Below are 17,051 nucleotides of genomic sequence, written 5' to 3'. Positions count from 1 at the left end.
TTTGATTTTGGGTGGAGGTTTTGTGAGCGCGCCGCATCGGGTGAGGACATTGAGATATGCTGTATAGGTGACACCATCGTTCATTAATGCATATAAAATATGTAATATATGGTTGATATGTATGTGATGAATATAATATGTAATGAATATGCTGTGTGATTAATCTATATATGGTGAGTGTAGTGTGTTGTGAATATATATAATGTACTGTATGAATTTATGTGCTTTGGCAATAATATCTCGTTGTTCATGCCAATAAAGCAAATTTGAATTGAAAAAAAATTGAATTGAATTGAGAGTTTTCTCATTCACTTTCCCTCAGTACTTGCATAAAAAGTTCCATGTTGAGCACTTTTTTTTTTTCATTTTGGACATTTCTGAAACCACCATAGTTCAATTCTTACACTTAAAGGTGCAGTGCGTGTATTTTAGCTGTTACACAACACTGCAGAACAACAATGTTCTCCTCTGGCCTGTGTGTCGCGCGCCCCTTGAACAGCTCTCTTAAGATATTCATGTCTCTGATAAAGCCAGTGTGTGAAGTGTTTTCCTGACAGATGCATTATGGGAAGGCTGGGTCAAAGTAAGAAATAGGACTGGCATAAAAACGTCCATCAATTTTATATATGTTCAAGTGGCCAGACAGACAAAGTGACCTTATCATCCTCGATAGGCTAACTCTAAATCTACATGCTTTCACACACACACACACACAGAGAGAGAGAGAGAGATTTCTCACATGACCTTCAAGTGAAACCTGGGAATTATGCAGAGGAGGAAAGAGAGAGAGAGAGAAAGAGAGAGGGGTTGTACCTGTGAGAGAAACAAAGAAGAGGCTGCCTGAAGGAGGAAAATCAGAAAAAGAAATAAAAAGAGAGACTGAATTCAAAAGAGCATCAGTGAGTGACATGCTGCATTTTCTCTCCACCCTCCAGTAACCAAGGTTTTTTTTTTTCCAATTAAGTCTGTTATCGGCTTTACAGCAGCTCTCCAACAAAGACCCCACATGGCACAGTCTCCTCTCAGCCGGTATACCTCCTATTCCTCTCCTTCAGCTCTATACTGTAAAAGTCCCATGTCCTCTTTTGTTCTCTCTTTCTTTGTTTTCCACCTGCTTCTCTCTCCTCCTTAGTCCTGATGCTTTGAATCCCTCCATTTCACCACTATCTGTCTGTCTACCTCTCCGTCTTTTCCATCTCTCAAACTCTGGACTGCTCCTTTGTGTTGGGTAACCTTGAGGCAGTGTGGACACAGCAGGAGTTAAAGCTCTTTGGACCACTTTATATCGCTGGCTATGAACAAAAGAGCTCCGGGATTCAAGCTGCTCACACAGTGCACACATAGTGCCATGGATTTTTATGTGTGCTACAGTGTGACAGCTGAAATGATGCTGTGATATGAGGACAGTGTCGTTGAAAGCGTGCTGATGTGGGTTAATGCAGCGCTGCCACATGCATGTCATTTTATAATGGTAAAACAGTGAGGGGAGCTTGAAGCACATGACCTCCTGATAACAGCATGAACAAACCTAAACAGCTCCTTTAAACACCAGGTGGAGCTGATGATATGTTCCCAGAAGTGTGACACCTTTTTGTATGAACTAACAATGAATGATAAAAAAACTGTGCTCAATTTTGCTTCTGCTGAAAATTAAATTAAATTTTTTTTTTTAATGGCGTCAAACATTAAAGTCTGGGCAGTAAAGAGTACGACACATGAGGAAATTTTCATAATCAGACACAGGATAGGGTTGCATAATGACACAAATATGCATTGTGCAATAGCCTCAGCAGATGTGTGTCTAACATGAGTCTGGTCCTGCTGGAGGTTTCTGCCTGTTAAAGGAAGTTTGTCCTTGCCACTGTAACTTGCTAAATGCTGCAAAGTGCTCTGCTCATGGTGGATTAAGATGAGATCAGACTGAGTCCTGTCTGTAAGATGGGACTGGATCTGATCCTGTCTTGATGTTGGTCTTTGTTAATAATAGAACATAGAGTACGGTCTAGACCTGCTCTGTTTGGTAAGAGTCTGAGGAGAACATTTGTTGTGATTTGTCACAATATAAATAAAGATTGATTGATTGATAACAATATGAAGTGTGGTAAATAATCAGAAGTTCAAGAGTGCTCTAACTCAGTTTCTATGTCTTTGGACTGGTTATTCCAAGAACTGTGTTCTTCCTAAACCAAAATAAATCCAGAGGCATGTGCTGATCCACCCAAATCCGAGGTTAGCTGATAGCTAGCTTGGGTATTTTCTGCCGACATCCGAGTAATGTGAAAACCTCCATCCTACAGTTCAAATGTACAAATGCTGAGTCAGAAAGCATTGATTGTTACTATGAAATACACTACCAGTCAGAAGTTTGGACACACCTTCTCATTCAATGGTTTTTATTTATTCTAATTATTTTCAACATTGTAGATTAATACTGAAGACATCAAAACTATGAAATAATCTGGTTTTGTCATAATCTGGATTACAACAGTAGTCAAATAGGGCTATCCATTGTGTACTAACCCTACCTCTGAACAACACAACTGATGGTCTCAAACACATTAAGAAGGCAAGTCATTCTACAAATGAACTCTTGACAAGGCTCATGTTCATTAGAAACCATTCCAGGAGACCACTTCATGAAGCAGACTGAGAGAATACCAAGAGTGTCCAAAGCTGTCATGAAGGAAAAAGGGGGCTACTTTACAGAATCTAAAATATAAAACAGATTCTGCTTTGTTTAACACTTTTTTAAAAATTCAATAATTCCATATATGTTCTTTCATAGTTTTGATGTCTTCAGTATTAATCTACAGTGTTTACAATCATTACAATAAATACAAACCCTTGAATGAGAAGGTGTTTACAAACTTTTGACTGGTAATGTATTTCTTATTTATTCCATTTGCAGCCTTTCACAATGTGTTTACCACTAATGTTTATAATAAGACTACAATGAATTTGCCATAAATTGCCATAAACCAGAAAATAACGGCTTTGAACCCCAAAACCACAGTTAGGGATTTGCACAATCAGTGGACTTAATGGTAAAATGCTGTCACCCTTGTTAGTCTGCAGCAGAATAACTATTCAGTTAGACAAATCCTCACTGTTGTTGTAACTGTAGGGCCAAATTGCTGGTCATATGTTGTGTTGAAGCTGCAACGCAGCCATCCACCACTAACTGGGGCTGTAGCTGCAGTTAATACTCACTGCCATAGGGCTGTAAAGCTCTACCACCTGGATGTAAACAAGCATATAGGATAGATGCCATCGTCAGCGTTTGACAGTATTTTGATCTGGAAAATTGAGATAAAGTTGGATGTAGGCTGCGTCATTAACCTGGCATTAACCTGCAATCAATCAATCAATCAATCAATCAATCAATCAATCAATCAATCAATCAATCAATCAATCAATCAATCAATCAATCAATCATTTATTTATCATATTTATTACAGAGCAGGTCTAGACCATACTCTATTTTCTGTTATTAACAAAGACCCAACATCAAGACAGGATAAGATCCAGTCCCATCTTACTGGACCAACTTCCTTTAACAGGCAGAAACCTCCAGCAGGACCAGACTCATTTTACAAACACGTGCAAGGAGGATTGAGGGTCAGTGGTGCTAGCTCTACTATTGTTAGCCACACTCTGCAAACAAATCTGACCCTCATTACCAGCAGACTTGGTGATTCTGTGTGTAGCTGTATCAGTTGAATTGTGTTCAGTGTTACTGCTCTCTGGGGCCTTTTAGTCAGAGATTACATTTGATTTAAAGTCGAGGGGATGAGTAAATGAACAAGACCAGATATAAAGAAACAGAAATAAAGGCAGCATCAAACAAAGAGGCTTCAGATTCAGGAGCCACTTAGCTCTTCTCCTACACTGACACAATAAAGCTTTGGTTTCTCTCTCTCTTATTGAACAACTTATCATCCATTCTTTACAGCCTCTAAAAATAAAGTCAGCTCTAAACTCTCCCCTCCATCCCTCCATCCCTCCATCAAATCCCTCCCTGGTGACCAAACACCAGGAACAGATACACCTCATCCATCCTCCTCTCTATTTCTAAACCCACAGAGAGCATGTCTCTCTCTCCTTCTATACCTCCTGACCTATATTCCTCCATCACACCCCCTCCCCCCTGCACAAGTGACTTTGCCTCCTTTAAAGGTCAAACAGCTGGAATGGATCGATGGTTTCAGAGAGACTGCAGCAGAGGAGGAGACAGAAATGAGGGGTGGTGAAAACACAGAAATGAAGAGGTGGTATGAGTGAGCGAGGGAGTACGGCTTTTGTATGGAGGAGAGAGGAGGCGAGGGGAGGGGGAGGAGAGGAGGAGGAGAAGAGGCGGTCAGAGGAGAGATTTTGAAAGCACGGAGGGAGGACAGGATTAAGAAATCCCCACATCAGCATTCCTCATGGTCTCTACGGGAGCAGCAGGAGAGGAGGGAGGGAGAGTGGAAGAAGGGAAGGTGATAATAAATGAGGAGAAGGAGATGAGGGAGAGAAGGAGGGATGAGGGGGAGAGGGTCTGGGAGGGAGGGATGGGGGAAAACAATGAAGAAATGTATAAGAGAGGAACCATTTCCTGGTACCTTGTTCCACTTAACCACATTGATTGTCACTTTGTGTGTGTGTGTGTGTGTGTGTGTGTGTGTGTGTGTGTGTGTGTGTGTGTGTGTGTGTGTGTGTGTGTGTGTGTGTGTGTGTGTGTGTGTGTGTGTGCATACTGTATATATGTGTGTCATGGTCAAACAGAGAGCTAAATATACTCTTGTGAACAAGGTGTTCAGATAACACAGTTTGATATACTAGCTCATTGACAGCCAACACATCCATGTAAACCACTTGTGAAAGCAAACCTAAGACAATAACAGAGCTATAGAGTGTAAGCTTACATCATGTCTACACAGAGAGGGTTACAACCATTGTTTTAGCATCATTATTTTTCATTGTATTATCTGTTATTTTATTTTATGTTGTTTTATTTGTATTTTAACTCATTTTCTGGTATTTATCTGATTTTATTGATTTTTTGTAATGATTTTATTTTACTTATATTGCTTTATTTGATTGCACTGATTTCATTGATTTTATTTGATTCATCTGATTGTATTATATTGGTTTTATTGTACTTAATTGATTTTATTTATATGATTGTATTTTATTGATCTTTTGGCATTATTTTATTTTATTTATCTGATTTTATCATTTTGATTTATTATATATATTTTATGATACTTATTCTATTTTTTCTGATTTAATTTTACAATTTTTATTGTAATGATTTCATTTTAATGAATGTATTGAATTGATCCAACTCTATTTTATAGATTGTATCATTTGTAATGATTTTATTTTATTCATATGACTTCATTTTATTGATTTAATTGTAAGAATTGCATTTTATTTATCTGATTTTATCGTATTGATTTAATTATATTGATTGTATTATATTGATTTTATTATATTGATTATATTGCAATTATGTCATAGTCATTATTTTATTTTATTGATTTTATTTCATTATACTGATTTTATTGTAATGATTTAATTATATTTATTTTATAATATTGATTTTATTACATTGATTTTATTTCATTTGTAAGTATTGTATATCTCTATACTCTCTTGTTTCAGCCTTGTATCATTTTATCTGTTGTGTGAAGCACTTTGGGTTGCATGCTTGAATGTATGAAAGGTGATATATATATCTAAAGATGAGTTGAGTTAAAGTCTCAGCTGTTCATCTCAATCTGAAGAAACAGATCATCCTTAGCTCTAAATAACTCTGCTTAAGGCTGCTTAATCGAATGCACCTTTACAGCTTCATGTCTATTTATCACGTTGTTTTTTGCATAACTAAAGAGGTGGGCGACCTACACTTCATTACTGTGCCTGAATATATCCTGCATGGATCCATAGAGAATAATGAAGCTGCTGCTGTATGGTAAAGGGGCTTCTGTGTACCTGTCTAGTCTTGAGACAGTCAAAGCCTTTTTACACTCCATTTTACATTCACACACACGTTAACAGACTGAGGCAGCAGCCTGCAGCAGGGGGTTGCTGTATTAAGTGCCCATCAGTGCTAACTACTCCCATTTGTACAGATTCACATGCTGCTGGTTAAGCCACCAGGCGACATTTTGGATGCATAGTCTTGCCCAGGGACTGGTTTAATGGAGGAGATCCAAACCATCAACCTCGAGACGACTCTCTCCAATCTGCAGCAGCCGCACCGTATCACTATCAACAACCTATCAGCTTGCTATCGAGTCCTGGTGATGCTATGCCAAACATTACCATCTAAAGTCGAATCATGTCATTTCAATTATAAACATAGATCGATGATTTTGAATTCAAATAAACAAACAGGAATTAAACTGCACAATGACGGATTCTGGAGGTCCAGTAAGGATGGCAGAGCAGATGACCAGGACTAAAGATTGGCGACATTTCAACATAGAAAAGACGAGAAGTTCCAAAAACGCTGCAAAATAAGGAGGGATAATAATCTCCATGTCAAAGCACAGTCTCTGATGTTGCTGCTCTGCAAACATAGCCTACGAGAAACTCCCACCTGTCTGTTGGCTTTGTATCTAGAGGTGGGGAAATGTCCTGTTTAAAGTCGTCAACCCTTGTGTTGTTGTTGGCAGCAGTTGCGCATTGATCCTCTTTAAAAAGCGCTCGTGGAGACCTGATCATAGGACCTGACGCACAGCAGCAGCCGCCAGCTGAGCGTCTCCCCTGTGCCCAACACCTTTAACAGCTGATTCGCTGAAACATGCTTTAAAGGTGACATATCATGCAAAATCAACTTTTGAATGGTTCTCTACCTGAAATATGTTTCCCTGGCATGTCTACAAACCCCCTGATAATGAAAAAAATCCATTCTGCCCCTGTTCTGATTTCTCCACCTTTCTGTAAATGTGTGTGAAACCAGCCGTTTCAGTTTTCAGTGTTTTTCATATGTCATAACGACATCCGGTCTGTAACAGGAAGTCAGAGCTTGGAGCCTGTTAAGCCCATAGACTGTATAAAATACAACTCAATTGCTCTTTATGCGGCACGGCTCACTATTCTCCAGAAATGGCTGGATGAAGAGCCTCCTGACATTAAAATGTGGTATGAAAAACTCATGTCTATTTTACCATTAGAGAGATTATCTCATGTTCTCAGAGGCACTCTTGAAGTTTTTATAACAGACTGGTCACCAATAGCAACTTATCTGAAAGAAGAATGGATAAGAGTAATAAGTAAAGGGGTATCAAATGTATCACATTAAAATGTTAAATGTATACAGTACATGTTTCAGGTTGTGTTTGCTGCATGTACTAACACTGTAAAAGAAAAAACTGTTTTTTATTTTATTTTTTTGTCTTGTTTTGCTTTGTTTTGATAATGTTTTCTGTGGGAGCATTATGGGTTTATTTTCTTTGTGGGGTTTTTGTGTATTGTGAAATCTTTATTTAAGAATAAATATATTGAAAAAAAAAATAAAAAAATAAAAAATAAAAAAAATAAAAAAAATAAAAAATAAAATAAAATACAACTCAACCCCTCCTCTGTTTTTCATTCCCTGCACACATGTATGCTAACAAGGAGCTTAGGAGGGAGGCATGCTAGTTATAGGCTGTCTTAATAAACACAAAGGTCGGTTTTACTCCCCACGTCTGCAGATTTGAAGATCTAGTGGATGATTTTTATTTTTCATGGAAAAGTGCTAGCGCTAGTTAGCATAGCCACATAGCTACATGTTCGTAGCTGTGTACCAAGACACACGTCGACATACTGATAAATAAAACAACAAGAAACACTAAATCTGTGACCAATCCTTCAGAAAGGTCCTGCTGCAGGCGCCTCTCCGTCAGGATCAGATTCTGGATCAGATTCAGAGGGTTGAAGTAACGCGGGTCTGTGAGCAGCCGTGTATATTCAGCCAACATGTAAACATTAGATCAACGTGCTGGAGAGCCGAGGCCACATCCACTTCCTGAGGGGGCGTGGTCAGAGAGAAAACAGACTGTTCTGAGGAGGACTAAAGAAGAGGGTTTACAGGCAGAATAAAATACAATTTCAAAGTGTTTTTTTGAGCATAAACTTTAAAGACATGTTTTGGGGACCTCTTAGACCAGTATATATTTTGATGAAAAAAGTGTGATATGTCACCTTTAAACTTAAAACACCTGCCTGATAGATTAATGTAATATGAGACCACCATGTTGTCCGTTCCACGTGATGGAAAGTTGAAACAAAAATGCATGTTTTGAGTAATGTCTTAACAATCAATTAATCGATAATCGATTAATTGATTGCCCTAATGCAGATAATCAATCTGAATCATTTATCTCAACAACAATAAAATGTTAGGACTGAAGAAACCAGTAAACACAGCTGAAGTTAGCATGTTGGCACACAGGGCTCATAATCTGCTAACATGCAGTCTGTATTAACAGCTACACTTCATATCTGGATCTTCTCTATGACTGAGCAGGTGGTGTGAAACATGAGTGACATGGACTCTAACATGTGTTTTGTTTACAGAGACTTCTCCCTGCACTGAACAGATAACACAGAGCTGCTTTTGTTTGTCAGTGATCATTAGGACAGTTTCTCTTCCTGTTTCTGTGCACACAGGATTAACACGGTTATCTTTGTAGAAACTAATCCTCTCCCAGTTCACAGTGTATCGATGGCCTGCAGCAACACAACAAATGTCTAGCCAATAACCCACACAGCACAGATCTGCTTTGTAGAGCCTGCAGTCTGCCACAGGAACACAATCAATAATTCACAAGTCTCTTTTTCACCTGAACCACCAAAGCCTCCCTTGTCTGTGTTCTCCTGTCTCTGCGGTTACAGGACTCTGTGTCCAGTTTGTTTGAACCCTTTACACACACCTCTGAAGCATGTTTATCTCCTCGCTGCTTTCACGTCTGATCCTTCAGTTTCTTATCACTTATTATTGTTGTTGTTTGGAGGAGCTGTGCTACAACTCTCCTACAGTCTACAGTGTTATCTGATGTGTGACACAGAAGAGTGAGGCATTCCTGTGTGGACGGGCACAGACACAAACACAGCTCCATGAATCATATCACATGTGTGAAGAATTCCCTTCTGCACATATTCACATTCCAGGTCGGCATACCTGAGCACAGCAGACACCGACACAGCTTATGAAACCATGCGAGTCAGACAGTTAGCACTAGGGGAGTAACGATTCATCTTCTACATTATATTCCTATGATCCGACTACATGGATCTGTGCTCGGCAAGTTGGCCTTCTGGACGACATATATGGATCTAACATCGTTTTAAAAGGTAATAAATGGATTGTATCCATACTAGGAAATAACACATTGGATTTAAGAACAGCAGACTTTATATGGATGTGGACAACAAAACATAGCATGGCGGACAGCAGAGGAGAAGCCGGGGAGTGAGAAATGATCAAACCACCATTGCGGTCCAGCGTGTGGAAACACTTTGGATTTTACAAAGACTAAAGAAGTCGCTCTCTGTTTGTAGGATATGTAAAGGTCAAGTAAAGTCACCACGGCAACACCACAAATCTATCCAACCACCTACTAAAGGCTGATTTTTACTTCTGCGTCTCCCCTACGCAGCAGGGGCTGACGCGGACTTGAGCCCCACATACTTGTGTGTCGATGTGTCCGTGTCGCGCAGCAATTCTCCTCCGAAACGCTTGAGGGCAGTGTGGTCTCTCTGATGGCCGGCCGCCTGCTTCCGGTCCCGCTACGATCTCTGTTTCCTTTTCCACAGAGATTCAGAGCGTGTTCTGTGAATCTACAGCTGATACATGTTGCTGTTTATCATACAGACATGATTACATGAAGAATAGAGAGGAGGAGGTGAAATACACGGCCGATGTGTGGCCGATGTCTGGCCGATGTCCGGGATCCCGGAAGTGCTGTGAATGCGGGAAAGACAAAGCCGTCGAGCGGACCAATCACAGAGCTTGCGGTCCGCGTCGGCTCTACGCGTAGTTACATTTTGGAGGAGGTGCGTCAGCTACGTCAGCTACGTGCGTAGGCCTCTGCGTAGGTACGGGAGCTACGCGGACCTACGGCGTAGGCTACGGCGTCGGTTCGACGCAGAAGTATAAATCAGCCTTAAGGCGCCATGGGATTTCACACAACGCCGACCGTCCAGGCACCTCTTGCAGCGTTCATCTACCTCTGCAACTCACCACTGCACTTTATCATATTATTTTAGCCTGTACATATTAGTCAAGCCTATTTGTTGTTTCTTTGTATTTATAGCTGATGTTATGTTATTATATTTTTATTTTATTTTTTATTGTAGTTCTTATTCTTATTCCTATTCTGCCTTGTACAAAGAGAGCACAGTTTACTAAAGTCAAATTCCTTGTGTGTTCAAGCATACTTGGCAAATAAAGCTGATTCTGATTCTGATTCTGATTCTGATTCTGATCAAGGTAACAGCTCTGCAGAAGCCTCAGACCTCTCCAGCATGTTTAGTCAGAGACTAGGACAAAACTCGGCTCAGGCCAAAAACATCACAACAACAACAGGACTCTAGGACTGTCCAGTATCAAGGGATTTATCTCACAGTCACACTGGTGGAATTTTAAGCTACGAAGTCACTGAATCGTTTCGGATCGGATCGTTCTAAATGAACCAATATCATCCTTTAGTTGTATCAGCAACCACGAATCATGATACGAATCGAATCGTTGTTAAAAAGAATCGTTACACCCCTAGTTAGCACACAACTACAGGAGGACTTCTCTGCATGGCAGGCAGCTGGTCAGTCAACAGTCACACTGCGCTTCTTCACATCTATCATGAGTGATTGATTTCTGCATTGATGAGATTGTGTGAGTGGACGTTGAAGCACTTCAAGGCTTGTGTTGACACTGAATCATTGGTGTAAAGGAGAGCAACTGTGTTAGAAAGCTTCTCGGCTCAAGTCGAAATAAGCCTGTGGACAAAAACAGTCCAGAGAGAATCAATTTCATCAAAGCGTCAAGCTTATAACTCTGTTACATCCACAGCTCTGAGCATTTAAAAGTGTCCACACTTTGAGGAGGATTCACCTTCAGCTTAGATCTCAACGGCTTGAATTCACTGCAGCTTTTATTTAGGCCTCTGACCTGCTGCATCCTTATTGGACCATTAGGGCAGGAGTTCCCAAACTTTTTGAAGCCATTATGGGAGTGTTAAAAACTGCAGTTCAAACCACGACCACAAGAAGACAATCTTTGCAACAGAAATAAACATGTTTACAGCCTGGTTAAAAAAACGAGTGTAGTCTGGATAGCTCATTTCTCTATCAGCACACACTGTACGGGGGGTGAATTTATTCATAACACCGCAATTTTGAAGATATTGACATTACCAGTTTTCCATTAAGAGAGGCACAGCTGACTTGATTGACGGGCAGGAACACTGTAGCTCAGGGGTCCCCAAACTTTTTCCTGTGAGGGCCACATAACTTTTCCCTTCTCTGATGGGGGCCGGGGTCAGTTTGTAACAGAAAAAGTGTGACGATCGCAGGGGTGCCTAAACGTAAAACATTTATTGTTTTCCAGAAAGCCACACATAACCAAATATTAATAACCCTTTCCGGGATCTTCACAGAAAAAAAAGTCAGGAAATAAAAAATAACACTATTTATGAAATAAATAATAACCAAATAACCCTCTCTGAGATCTTCACAGAAAAAAGTCAGGAAATAAAAAATAACACTATTAATGAAATAAATAATAACCAAATAACCCTCTCTGAGATCTTCACAGAAAAAAGTCAGGAAATAAATAACACTATTTGTGAAATAAATAATAACCAAATAACCGCCTCTGGTAGGCTATTGTTCAGGGGGCCGGGCCAAATGTGGTAGTAGTTTGGGGACCACTGCTGTAGCTGTTAGTGAGGAGGCTAAAGGCCCGCCTTTTTACCTCACACTAGCTCGACAGAAGTTATGTTGAGTTCAACATTTCCAATATGGCGACTGCCAATGACTGGCTTCAAAACAGTGCTTCAGAAACAGATGGGCGACGTCATGGAGACTATGTCCATTATTTACACAGTCTATGGTAGTGCCTGGTTGTAATGTGACACAGCCATCAGTGGAAAAATTAGATTATGTGCAATATATCTGACATCTGCACAGGAAAACAGCAGAGCTTTTCTTTCTTCACTGTAACAATTTATCAGTTGATGAATGAAAGAAATATGATTCCCCAACATTCAAATTATTATCAAACAAGTCTTTTTATATTTATTTTCAGGGAAATCAATTGCTCAACAACAGCTAGCTTTAAAAATGTAAGGGTGTGCAGCTTTTAGTCTTTTTGATGATGAGTTTTGGGGTTTTGATTTGTTGGTTCGACGAGAAACAATTTGATGACGTCACTATGAAAAATGTAGAAAACAGTCTGATCCTTTCTCCTGACTTTCAGATGTTTGATCCTCTCCACTCGTACCTTTGACTTCTTCACTGAACCACCTTAAACAGATCTACTGCCTTGAAGTCCACATCTGGAAACACTGAGCTTATCAAGCCATCCACAAGCAGATTATCAGCACTGAGTGAACTCAGAGTCCAGGCAGACTGAAGCAGACAGACCCAAATCTCATGCCAGTTATCCAGCCATCCATCACACCCTGACCCACATCAGGGGCCCGGTCCAGGGCCGAGGCCTTGAGCATCAGCCCATCTAACACAGGGGGAAAGAAACAATGAGCAGACACTACAGAGGGGGAAAGAAGAGGTCTTATTTGTATGCTTCAGTCTGGTTAGAAAGCATCCACACAGCAGAGGAGGGTCATTCTTGTGATCTTGGAGTGAATATGGATGCAACATCTATTTATTTATTTGTAATTTTCCCTCTTAAAGCAGCGCGATGCCAGCTCAGGTCTGTTTGTTTGTTTGTTTGTTTGTTTGTGTCTCACTTCAGCCGGTCCTGACATCAAGTTGTATTGCAGCTCTTTATTGCAGAGCTGTGTTGGCTGCACTCAGTCCAACAAAACGTCCCTGGAGTTGCAGCAAAGCGGCTGAAAGGAAGTCAACACTCGGTGAGAACAGAGACGGGCTCTCCAGAGGCGCCGTTGAGATCAGTAAACATTGTTCTCATCAAAGGGACAAAACTACGAGGGGCTAAATAAGGATCCGCTGAAACTCAATACAGAACCAAGCTTTCCAGTTCAAGTCCAGATCTGATTAAGACGAGAGTTTCCTTTAAAAAGAAACTTGTTGAGTCAAAGCACAGCAGTAACTACACTAGACGATCACTGCTGCTGAAATACAGTTTACACTTTTTCATTTAGAGCATTGATGAAACTCAAACAAGCACACTGAAAACTATGACGCTTCAAAAATCCACACATCAGTTAGCAGGCAAGCTAACACCATCCAGTGACCCAGATGAGACCCACATCATGGCCCCTCTTGGTCTGCCTCCATTCACACAAGCACAGCCATGAAGAAGCAACCTTACCTTGTCAATCTCCTGCTGCAGGACCTGCTTGGCGACCTCCAGGTCCTGCAGCCGGACCCTCAGCTCCTCGTTCTCCTGCTCCAGACGACTCCTCTTCTTCTCTATGCTGTCCAGCTGGCTGTGGAGACGAATGGACACGTCCTTCGCCACCTGAAGGGGGACAGGTGGAGGAAAATGGGGTTAGGTTCAATGGGTTTTACAAGGTTGTGGCAGACGGCTGTCTACCTGTGAGTCTGGTTCTGCTCAAGGTTTATGCCTGTTGAAAAGAAGTTGTACCTGCCACTGTTGCTACGTTTTCAGAGAAGATTCATGAGGAAAAGACAGGTATACATCAGCTCTACATGTGTCAGAACTTTTGCAGTGATTTGGTGCTACAGATATAAAAATAGTGAGTATTAAAATCCCTTCCTCATCACTGACCCTCTATCTCTCGCTCTCTTTTGTGTTTCAATCCTACAAAACTACCTCAAATGGAAAAAGCAGTGTTTGACATTTCAGTAATCAAATCTCATTCACCACTTTTGTCCACCATCATCATCATCATCAGATGCTGCCCAGGAGTTCTACTTTAATGTTCCTCCCAGCTCAGGTGAAGGAGCCAGAACCTTGGCTCCAGTTTACTCTCCTTTTAAAGCATCAGACCGGCTCCAGGGATGCTGCCAGGACAAACAGGACCGGTTTGATGCTAGCTGCTTTAGCTGACTCTACAAGGCCTGTCATCTCCATCAGCAGGAACTTTGCCTTTTTAATCAAGTGAAGCCAAGAGATAATTAATTCTACTCTGGCAGGAGCCGCTCTTTCATACATAATATGGTCTTATGAAGGTTTGATTGTTTCTCCCTGAAGGGGGTTTGTTCATTAAAAGTTTAAATGTCAAAGAGTCAAACTAGGACAAAGTCAAATCCCTGATGTCTGAACTGATAACAGCACAACAGGAAATGAAAGGGAATAGTAAAAGAAATAAAGATCTCATCTAATAAACAGGTAAGAGTTGAGTGGAATATCATATTTGAATGTTTTTTGAAAATTCAGATGTATAAAAGAACACTTTTACAGATAAAACTGAACTTGATATTAAAGGTACAGTGCGTAGTTTTATGAGGCACTTAGCAGACCAGGTTGGTGAAAATTTAATATATATTACTAAGTATGTTTAAATTTGTGTATAATCACCTGAAAATATTTTTTTGTTTGTTTTTATCAACTTAAAATAATAATAATAATAATAATAATAATAATAATAATAATAATAATAATAATAATAAGAAAGATAATAATAATAATAATAATAATAATAAAAATAATAAGAAATAATAAAAAATAATAAAAATAATAAAAATAATAAAAATTATATATAATAATAATTATTATTATTATTATTATTATTATTTTATTTTATTTGAAGAGCACTTTTCAAAAAAACACGTTACAACGTGCTTTACATGGGCAGCAAAATAAAATAGGCAGTTTTTAAATCACACAAGGCAAGATGAAGAAATAAAGAATTTTAAAAGACATGTTTCCCCTAAAATAACCCTTATGGAATACAATTATTTTAAAATATGTCTCTTAAAAATAAATAGTGAGACATTTATATCTGCATAAGGAACAGTTCCCTATTCAATAGAGGCTGGCATCTTGGACCACCATGTTTCTACAGTATCACAAAGACAAATAAGAAAGGGACTTATCAGTTTTTGGACTGAGTAAGCTTTCTTAGTCATTTCCTGTTTTATTTTGGTAGATCATGCTTTGTGTGTGCTTGTTTCATCAGTTATTCTCTTATGTGTTGTATTTTCCTTGTCATGTTTTTCTCTAGCTTTTTCATGTGTTTCTCTTTGTGTGTGTATTTCCACTCATGTTTTTCAGTCCATGCCGTCTCCAGTGTTTCCTGTTTTATTTTAAAGTTCTTGTTCCCTGTGTGTCAGGTTTAGTTTTACTTCCTGTCCTTGTGCGTTTCCCTCTTGCTTGATTACACTCATTAGTTTCAGCTGTTTGATTACACTGTGTGTATTTAGAGTCTCTGTTTCCCCCCGTCTTTGTTTGTTGGTTCATTGTGTCTTCTCCGTTGTGATTCTACGTTTCTTTCCCAGTGTCCTCCGTGGATTTTCCTTGTGATTTGTGTTGTCAGTTGGACTTTGTGGTTTTTCTTTTTGGATTTTTTCTGTTGATGGACAATCTTGATTTTGAACTTTGATAGAGTATGTTTCATGTTTTCCTCAAATGAAAAAATGTCACAGTGATACTTTCAAATGTGTTTTTTATACAAAACACCAACACCCAAGATCTTCACCAAAGAAAAATTAATTTAAGTTGGTAACTCTGTTGGTGGCATTTTGCTTCACAATATTCAAAACATTCTTTCCCTGGTTCTAACCAAGCGGCAACCTCCGGTCTAAAAATATGAGTCCAAAGTTAAAAGCTGCAGTTCATTGAGGATCCACTTGAGGCTGGCTCAGGAAGTACAAGAAACCACATACACACTAATTCAAAGAAGACGATCTTCACAGCAGAAATAAACATGTTTACAGCCTGGTTCAAAAGACGAGTGTAGTCTGGATACCTCATTTCTCTATCAGCACACACTGTGTGGGGTGAATTTATTTCTAACCAACAATTTCAAAGATATTGAGATTACGAGTTTTCCATTATGAGAGGCACAGCTGACTTGATTGACAGGTGTGAACACTGGAGCTGTTGGCGAGGAGGCTCAACACCCGCCTCTTTACATCACACTCGCTCAACAACAGTTAGGTTGAGTTCAGCATTAAAAATATGGCTGCCGTCGACGATAGGCCTCAAAACAGCTCTTCATAAACAGATGGGTGACATCACGGAGACTACGTCCATATTTTATACAGTCTATGGTTCTGAGTGACTTTTGTTAGCAAATCCGTATTCTATAGGGATTCATGTTTATCATATTAAATCATTTGCACATAAGTGCAACTACTATAGTGTGAAGCTCTACAGTACATGCCCAATGAATTCATTTAATTTGATTTAAAGGTGACATATCATGCAAAATTGACTTTTTAATGGTTCTCTACCTGAAATATGTTTCCCTGGCATGTCTACAAACCCCCAGAGAATGAAAAGAATCCATTCTGCCCCTGTTCTGATTTCTCCACCTTTCTGTAAATGTGTGTGAAACCAGCCGTTTCAGACTTCAGTGTTTTTGTTACGTAACAACAATATCCGGTCTGTCACGGAGTCAGAGCTCGGAGCTTGTTCAGCCCATAGACTGTATAAAATAATACTGAATCCCCCCTCCGTTTTTCATTACCTGCACAAATGTGTGCTAACAAGGAGCTTAGGAGGGAGGCATGCTAGTTGTAGGCTGTCTTAATAAACACAAAGGTCGGTTTTACTCCCCACGTCTGCAGATTTGAAGATCTAGTGGATGATTTTTATTTATCATGGATAAGTGCTAGCGCTAGTTAGCATAGCCACATAGCTATATGTTCATAGCTGTAGCTGTAGCTGTAGCTGTAGCTGTAGCTGTAGCTGTAGCTGTAGCTGTAGCTGTAGCTGTAGCTGTAGCTGTAGCTGTAGCTGTGTA

The 17,051-nt window shown here is 39.7% G+C and overlaps 1 protein-coding gene across 3 annotated transcripts in view; it reads right to left on the bottom strand.

The window, feature by feature from the left end:
- Positions 1 to 17,051, bottom strand: part of soga1 (suppressor of glucose, autophagy associated 1) — a 187,879-nt gene that overhangs the window by 133,445 nt on the left and 37,383 nt on the right. For all 3 annotated transcript variants that reach the window (XM_034696867.1, XM_034696865.1, XM_034696866.1), the window contains exon 4: positions 13,490 to 13,639. In XM_034696867.1, the coding sequence (XP_034552758.1) occupies positions 13,490 to 13,639 (150 nt within the window). The remainder of the gene's footprint in view (positions 1 to 13,489; positions 13,640 to 17,051) is intronic.

This window comes from Notolabrus celidotus, chromosome 11 (genome assembly GCF_009762535.1).
Source record: "Notolabrus celidotus isolate fNotCel1 chromosome 11, fNotCel1.pri, whole genome shotgun sequence".
Lineage (NCBI taxonomy): Eukaryota > Metazoa > Chordata > Actinopteri > Labriformes > Labridae > Notolabrus > Notolabrus celidotus.
The sequence above is the reverse complement of the archived record's forward strand: the minus strand, read 5'-3'. Positions and strand labels throughout refer to the sequence as shown.